This window comes from Carassius auratus, chromosome 37 (assembly GCF_003368295.1).
Source record: "Carassius auratus strain Wakin chromosome 37, ASM336829v1, whole genome shotgun sequence".
Lineage (NCBI taxonomy): Eukaryota > Metazoa > Chordata > Actinopteri > Cypriniformes > Cyprinidae > Carassius > Carassius auratus.
In genome coordinates, this window is record NC_039279.1 from 17,757,221 (window position 1) to 17,766,420 (window position 9,200).

General features: G+C 35.9%; 1 protein-coding gene across 1 annotated transcript; it reads right to left on the bottom strand.

Moving 5' to 3' along the window:
• Window positions 1-335: 335 nt before the first annotated feature.
• On the bottom strand, window positions 336-8,845 carry prkar1ab (protein kinase, cAMP-dependent, regulatory, type I, alpha (tissue specific extinguisher 1) b). Its single transcript, XM_026223227.1, has 11 exons — window positions 8,703-8,845; window positions 6,999-7,191; window positions 6,618-6,785; window positions 6,447-6,538; window positions 4,153-4,214; window positions 4,016-4,062; window positions 3,774-3,932; window positions 3,624-3,684; window positions 2,304-2,425; window positions 2,146-2,227; window positions 336-1,340 (listed from the first exon to the last, which is right to left on the bottom strand). Exons 2-11 carry the CDS (start codon window positions 7,170-7,172, stop codon window positions 1,168-1,170), a joined length of 1,140 nt encoding a protein of 379 aa, XP_026079012.1. The 5' UTR covers window positions 7,173-7,191; window positions 8,703-8,845; the 3' UTR covers window positions 336-1,167.
• Between the last annotated feature and the right edge of the window lie 355 nt (window positions 8,846-9,200).

Sequence of the window (9,200 nt, forward strand, 5' to 3'; positions counted from 1 at the left end):
TTTGTTTCTTCACCAGATTTTGAGAAATGTAGCATTGCATCACTTGTTCATCAATGGATGCTCTGCAGTGAATGGGTGCCGTCAATCCAAACAGCTGATAAAAACATCACAGTAATCCACACCACTCCAGTCCATCAGTTAACATCTGGAGAAGAGAAACGCTGTTTGTTTGTAAGAAATAATTAGACTCATTCTGACGGCACCCATTCACTGCAGAGGATCCAAGTGATGTAAAGCTACATTTCCCCAAATCTGATAAGGAAACAAACTCATCTACATCTTGGATGACGTGAGAGCAGACCATTTAAATTTTTGGGTGAACTATTCCTTTAAAAAAAGTAGCCACAGAAACACTTGAAATTATGACATGCGTCTAAAAATATGCCACTGTGCACCGTTGTGGAAAAATAAGCTTATTGAAAAATAAAACTGGTATTTCTCGCCATATACTGACAACAAAAAGGTAAATACTGAAACATTCAGTGGCGGCGTACATGCGGGAACACACAAATTACATTTATCAAATATCGGTCCCGCTCACCTCAAGTCAAGACGTGAGGCTCTGTCCAACGTTTGGCACCGGCATCGTAACAGAACAGAAACTACTATGGTTTCGAGGAGATATCCATTTAAAAATCAGTTTCTCTTATAATAAACGTTTAGATACTGCACAGGAACAGCTTCACTGGTTACTACTACAAGCAACTGAAACCCAAAGAGTGAGAGTTTGCTGGAATGATGAGAAGAAATAAAACAGCATACATGTTCATCTTCCTGCCTGCTTTTCTCCGTGTAGGGAAATGAGGCAGTAATGTTAAAGAATATAACCAGTACAGCCAAACATTACACGTCTGTCTTACTCTGTTATATGTAGTCAGATCACCTTATAAAACTAATGCTTTTAGAATAACTCTACTATAAATATATTTATGTCGTTTTCATTTACCGCTTGGAGTTAAAGGTAAAAACACTGCAGAGTAAAGGCTGTGATTTGATTGGAGGAAGGTACGTTTGATTGTCTGGCCTTTCGTCTGACGATGGAAGCGGCTGTTAAAGCTCTGGGCTGACGGGACAGTCGCATGGGAAGCACTTAATGAAGCACTAGTGAGTCTGGGAATGCGTGGAAACGTGAAGCTAAATGGTGAGGAGGACCCAGCGGTAAAGCTCTCAGACGGAGAGCGACACGAAGCTGTTGTACTGTTGGATGTTGCGTTTGAGGATGTCTGAACATGGTCCCAGCACACGCTCAAAACGCGGCCTGTCCAGCTTGACGCATTTGAGCGGGCCGCGGGCGACCACGGTAGCTGCACGGGGTCGGTTCATCAGCAGAGCGATCTCACCTAGCCAGAGCAAAGAAATACACTCTTATTTATACATGCAATAAACAATCACTGTAAAAAAAAAAAAAAAAAAAGATAATTGCAAAGTCCGCCAGATTGTGAAATATAAAAAATTTTGAAAAAAAATAAATAAATACATTTTTTTTAGTAGTAGCCACATTTTTTAATATTTTTTTATATGGCGAAATAAATTACTGAATTGCAAAAAAAAAAAAAAAAAAAAAAAAAAAAAACAATTCTGAATTCTAAGTTTATATCTTGTAATTCTGACTTTGATCTCTATTAGAATTATGGAGCGGAAAAAGAGTCACAATCGCCTTTTTTATTTTTATTGTTCCACAGGATTCCATAATATAGTTTTGTTAATAACTAATAAACATCCTGTTATAATAAATAAACTGTATCGTATCCATTTAGGATGAATGATCGCATTCAGAGACCTACTAAATTAATATATTCTGTTATTAATATCAACAAAGAGAAACATTCAACCCATAAATATTGAATTCATAGGTCTATATCATTTATAGTTTATACTTGCTCAATATAGCTTCATGAATGACTAATAACCATTTAATAAAATGTATCCTATCTGATGAGATACGTTTTGACTAACAGATCATATTCAGAGACTTCCTGCATCGATATATTTAACATTATATGGATAGTTCATACAAAAATGTTGATTTGAGCCTAAATTAGTTACTCTCTTGAAAAGAGGAGCAAGGAAAGTGCAAGGTGATTTTTACTTTCATTTTTGGGTGAACTCTCGTTTAAGAATTGAATGATGTTTAATGTCGCTCACCGAAGTAGTCTGACGGTCCTAACCGGCCGACCTCTACAAACTCCTCATGCTCTGACCGGCGCTGCAGAACGGCTGCACATCCCTGAGGAAACAGACGGCAGGACTTGAGAAGACACAACACTTTCACCAACACAGTGTCAGCAGACGAGATACTGCACCTCCAGGATGATGAAGAACTCGTCCCCTGGTTCTCCCTGAACCACGATCTTCTGTCCGTCCTCGAACTGCACCGGCTCCAGAGCATCAGCCACAGTCAGACGCTCCCACTTATCCAGAGACTCTGCAGCGAGCACAGACACTCAGCATTCAGGAACTACACACACAGAGCTCGCTCTCGCTCTCTCTCTCTCTCTCTCTCTCTCTCTCTCTCTCTCTCTCTCTCTCTCTATATATATATATATATATAGATAGATAGATAGATAGATAGATAGATATCATCTGTAGTTTTGGAAGGAACGGTTCACTCAACTCACGATGCAATTCAATGTTTTCCTTTTTTTATGAAACTCACCTACATTCAAGTGTTGATAAAAAAAAAAAACACTTGAAGCTAGAATAGATATTTCGGTTTAAAAGTAGGCTTTTAGACGAAATTAGTCCATAGAAAGCACATTAAATGCAAGTAAAGTGTCTACATTTAAGGTTTCAATTTTTTGAAGAATAAAATGTCAAAATATGGTTGAAATAATGTTCCATTGTCATTCGGTGTAACACTTATAGTCATGTAAAAATTCGGACAACATGCTTATTCTGAGCTGTACATAGTAAAATATATAAAATAATAAGTGAGCATAAGTAATTTTACTAGGTTGTAAATGAGTAAAAACTTAAAAACTTACTGAGAAATGTGCGAAACCTAGGATAGTGTTTGGGATTAAATAAATTAGTTTTTAATATGTCATAAATAAATTTTTGTTGTAAATATGCCTGATAGGATTGTCACACTGAATGACATCTTAGTGGGTGTCTTCTGTAAATTAGGGGAAAATGTATGATTTTTTTGGGGGGGAAAAACAATTAAAACAGTATTGCTTTTATGCTTAAACCCTTTTTCATCTTTGACCCTCATACAACAAAATATTCAGGAAGACATGAAATTTTTGTGAAGATTATCAGACTTTTCAAAAGACACAATGACCCTTTTTTCAGAAACGCTGACGGGGAAAGAGTTAAAATAAAAAAGAAGTCATAAGATCTGAAGAGACTCGTGTGGAATCATACGATAGAGATGTCTGGGGAAAAACTTTTACAGTGCTTTAACTGCATATGATAATTCATACACAGAAAGTAGAACTGAAGAGACGTTCATTTCAAGATGATCCGTTAAAACATTTCAAAACGCATTTACACTGTTTTGCATTTTGTGACTTTAAAAAATGAAAAAGATCTTTAAAAATACTGTTAAAGTATCATCTTCTTCTGACTCCAATATCATGCATCATCTGGTCTGGTCTATTGTCTAATAGAGACAGACTTACCTAAAATAGAGACTTTGCTCAAGAACTCCTCGTACATCTTCCTCTTCCTCAGTGTGCTTCCCTATGATCAAACACAGGACAGATGGATGTTTTGGAGTATTGTGTGTATTGTGTGTAGTGTGTGTGTGAGTGAGTGCAGGGCAGCTGTACCATCAGTATTCTCCTGTAGCTGTCTCTGTCGATGCCCCAGAGCTTGGCGTTGGTCTTGGCTCTGACGGTGGCGGCTCTCGGGGTGCCGTAGATCAGAGCCAGCTCTCCGAAGCTGCCGCCCTCGCCGATGCTGGTGGCCCACTCACTGTTCACATACACCTGTGAGGAAACACACTCATGACCTGCTGTCTGCTTCATCCAGAACAATGTTTCTATGTGAAGATGTGTTGAGGATAACTCACATCCATTTCACCCTGATCGATGACATAGAAGTTATCCCCCTCGTCACCTGGGCAGCAAGTGTGAGACGAGACGAGAAGGTGAACCAATGATTAAATCAGGTCAGTGTGATTGCTCATCAGTGTTTTGTAAGCTATACCTTGCTGGATGACAGTCTCTCCTGCGATGTAGGTGACTGGAAACATGGCATCAAATATGTCACTGTAGGGAAAACAGAAATCTTTTACATCCCACACTTCCCCAGTTCATTGATTTCATTAGGAGTTAAAAAAATGTTTGTATTTACACGTCTTCTGGAATGTTATGTTTAAGTATGCAAATGAAGCATTGTCTAATTAAAAATAGGATCATTTGCATAAATATCCAGAACAAAACTCAAATCCAGTTTAAAAAAAACTAAATTACGCAGGTGATAAAGTCGAAATATTACGATGATAAAGTCGAAATATTACGAGGATAAAGTCGAAATACTACGAGAATACAGTCGAAATACTACGAGAATACAGTCGAAATACTACGAGAATACAGTCGAAATACTACGAGAATACAGTCGAAATACTACGAGGATACAGTTGAAATATTACAAGAATAAAGTCTAAATATAAAAAAATAAAGTAGTAATACTGCGAGAATCAAGTCGAAACACTACGAGAATAAAGTCGAAACACTACAAGAATAAAGTAGTAATACTACGAAAATGAAGCCGAAATATTACGAGGATAAAGTTTAAATATTACGAGAATAAAGTCGAAACAATACGAGAATAAAGTCGAAAGACTATTAGGATAAAGTCGAAATATTACGAGAATAAAGTCAAGATGTTGAGAATAAAGTCGAAATGTTGAGAATAAAGTCAAAATATTAAAAGAATAAAGTCGAAACACTATGAGAATAAAGTCGAAATACTACGAGAATACAGTCTAAATATTAAAAGAATAAAGTAGTAATACTGCGAGAATGAAGCCGAAATACTACGATGATACAGTCGAAATATTGCGAGAATAAAGTCGAAATACTACGAGAATACAGTCGAAATATTATGAGGTTAAAGTCGAAATACTACGAGGATACAGTCGTAATACTGGCGAGAATAAATTCAAAATATTACGAGAATAAAGTTGAAATGTTGAGAATAAAGTTGAAATATTACGAGAATAAAGTCGTAATACTACGAGAATTAAGTCAAAATATTATGAGAGTAAAGTCGAAATATTATGAGAGTAAGGTCGAAATGTTTCGAGAATAAAGTTGCAATACTGCGAGAATTATGTCTAAATATAACGAGAATTACGTCAAAATGTTTCAAGAGTAAAGTCGAAATATAATGAGAATAAAGTTGAAATATTACGAGAATAAAGTTGAAATGTTTCAAGAATAAAGTTGTAATACTACTAGGGTTGTGCTAGTAGTATTAATGGGTATTAATGTATTAGATTATAATAATAATATTATTTTTATTAGGCTTATTATAATTTGGCTATCAAACTGCCCAGCTATTTCACCTCAGCACCGCATTTCACACACACAGACGCCGCGCATGGGGTAGCACAGGAGGATTAGAGCCTGTAGTCGCTGAAATTTATCCATGAAATTAATAAGTTAGAAAACGAGGAGCTGGTGTCCCACACATTTAATGGCTGGTACACGGCAGCGCGCTCTTCCCATTGATAAGAGATTTACTCTTTCTTGGCATTACAAATAAAGTAAAGACAAAATAATAACAAGGCGTCAGAGCGAACTTATCATCCATAGTGGTTCTCATGTAGTCCTTTTCTTGAAGACTGATCACTTAACTTATGACGCACACTATGTGGTGATGACGCAGAAGGACTACGTGAGAACGTTATTTTCATGCACTCCGCACTATAATGTGATGCATGCAAAATACATAGTTTTGGCAGTTACAAAGTCCCCATCCACAAACAGACGTACATCGTGTGCTGATATAAGGTATTTCACTTTAACAAGTAATCTGAAAGGCCTATATATGTGCACTATTTTAAACAACCCCTAATAACTAACTGAGTTTAATGCCACAGTTATGTTGGAATGCATCTCATTCTTGTTTCTGTGGCGGTGCGTCGGTCTAAACACTAAATACTACAGGAATAAAGTCAAAATACTATGAGAATAAAGTCTAAATATTGTGAGAATAAAGTCTAAATATTATGAGAGTAAAGTCGGAATGTTTCGACATTACGACTTTATTCTTGTAATATTTCGACTTTATTCTTGAAGTATTTTAACTTTATTCTCAAAATATTAAGACTTTAATCTCGTGATCTTAGTTTTTTTTTTTCAACGAGGCACAAAAATGCCGTCGCAAAAAACTGACCAGTGCATGGACAAAAAAAAAGAAAAGTTTTTCCTGTAGTGTCCTGCCTTAAAAAACTAAATAATGTGATAAATGAACTAAAACACGACGTCAGTCACCTTCTTTCATTGTCGTCCAGATGAGAGAAGAGCACATTCTTTTCGATGGCTTTGGCGAGAGCAGCCATGGTTTTGTAGTCTTTAGGAATGACCTTCACAGAAAAGACAGAGAACACAACTGATTGACCAATGTAGTCTGACACATGAGACGTCATTCGGAGAAATACAGACCTTCCTGACGTAGGAGGCGGCGTCCTCCTCGGTGTAGACCTCGGCGCTGATGGCTCCTCTCCGTCTGCGGCCCTTCACCACCGGGTTCATGGGAGGAGACACCTCATCTTCACGAGAGTCTGAGCGAGAGCTGGCCTTCTGCTGGTTTAACAGCTGCTTAGCTTCCTCCTGCACGTGAAGATGCTTCAATATAAATATATCTATATATATATATATATACACACACATATATAAAAACAAAGATAACTGTGGCTGTGCATGGACCAAATGTTGTTTAATAAACTCATCTCCAGTTATTGAAAACGTACTTTATGCAAAGTTAAGTCAGCAACGTTTCCTTAATCTGTTGATTTTATTTTCATGCCAGAATTCTGTGCAAACCTTTTCCAGCCTTTCGAAGTGTTCTCTGAGGAAGGCCATGGGTCTGTCGGGCCGCGAGGTGCACAGCTGCACAATGCAGTCCTTCAGCAGCTGCTGGACGTTGTGTTTCTGCACATATAGCTCACATTCCCTCAGACTCTTCTCCTCCTCGCTGCTCACGTTGCCTGACGCCATGCTGGATCTGACCTTTGACCTGCAGCGGTGCACAGACACCAAACAATACTTTACAATCACAATCAGTGAAATACAAACAACTCAAGATACTGATCTAATAAAACAGAGTCGATCTTTCTTTTTGAGAGGTTTAATACTAGAGTAATACTAGAGAGTAAGTGTTTGAAAACATATAAAAATAAATAAATCCTAAAATTATGCAATAAATAAATGAAAACACTAATCATCTAAATGTAGTTTTTTATGAAATATTTAATATAAAAAGTAACTTGGCAGATATAATTAAATGGTAACACTTTAAGATTTGTTAGCAATAGCATGAAAAATAATTTTGACAGCATTTATTAATATTAGTGTTTAGGTCAACATTTACTAATACATTATTAAAAACATTAGTAAATGCAATGTGAACTTTTTTTATTTTTATTAAACAACATTAATAACAAAAGTTAAATACAGCATTTATAAATTATACAGAAATGAATATAAAAAATATTTAAGATGAATTAAAAATGAAGTATTATTATAAATTATATTAAAAAGGAATACAATTTACTTAATAAATGCTGTAAAAATATATTGCTCGTGTTAGTTAATCAAACATGAACTAATGTTAACAAATTAATCCTTATTGTTACCAATTAAATAATTATATTAATATGCACCTTACTGCAGAAAGTGCTAAAGAAACCTTAATCCGTCTCAAGTCATAAACTTGTTTTTCTGGATTTTTTTAAATGACGATTTGTGTACTTTGTTATGATGGAAAAAGAGACTATTGCTGTGATTCCCTTCAATCCTGTGCAGAATTAATGCAGAAACCGCTGTCCAAAAACAAATTAAAATTCATCAAAATATCATCAATGTCTGCACATGACCATAAATACACTGAAAACACAGACTGAATGTTCTGAGCTGGATTCCCTCAAGAGGACAGGAACAGGATTATTTCAGAGATGAGATTGATGTCAGTAATAATCTGCAGATTAAACCTGGACGGTTTGCTCCACCACATGAACCACAATACACGTTAATTATGATTATTTACAGAAAAACGTCATGCTTCATGCTGCAGGCTGATTATTATGTTGACATAAAATCTGTTTTTACACTTCAACAATCTCAATCACAATACTAGCATATGCATAAATTGAAGGTTAAGAGCACGATCATACATTTAGATCTATTTTACAAAACCAAACGAACATAATTATAAAAATAATAATATAATGCGTATGAAATATTAGTTTAATCCATCAAAACGCAGTTAAGATATCTAAATAGAACACAGAGCAAACAATGACGTTATCTAAAACGTACTCGAAACCTCTACATTAAAACACATCACATATAAAAGGTTAGAGACTAGTTATAACCGTAGATATCTGAACATTAAAAGCCGTTAGTGTCAAACAGAAGGCCGCTAAGCCGTCGCCATCTTTATCTGAATTATAAACAGATGACATCTCAGTCAGCATTAACCGATCATCACAGGTGCTGCGCGACTAAACACGACACGTTATTCCTTACCGAGCCTTTGAAACGCGACTCGGTTTCTGCGTGATTCCGTTATTCCGTTATCAGCGTCGGCAACAGAAACTCTTTATTCTTCTCAGGCGCTTGAACGTCTGCCCACCGGAAACCGCGAAACACCAATCAAAGCCTGCCAGTGACGTCAATGGGCCTCGTTCTCGCGTGGAAACGGTAACCCTTGGCAACATTAAAGAGCACGAAGCACGACTAAACCTGGGTACCACACTCAGAATTTCCTTTAAAAATCATTTGATCTTTAAAATCTAGATATTTTATGTGTGTTACCCTTTAAGACAGCTTTATTTATTTATTTATTCATTCATTCATTCATTCATTTATTCATTCATTCGTTCGTTCGTTCGTTCGTTCGTTCATTTATTTTATTTCATTTATTTTTGTTTTATTTTTTTATTATTATTTATTTAATTATTTTATTTTATTTTGTGAAATAAAAAATATGATTAAAAATTTTATTAAAAATACAATTTGTTCTTG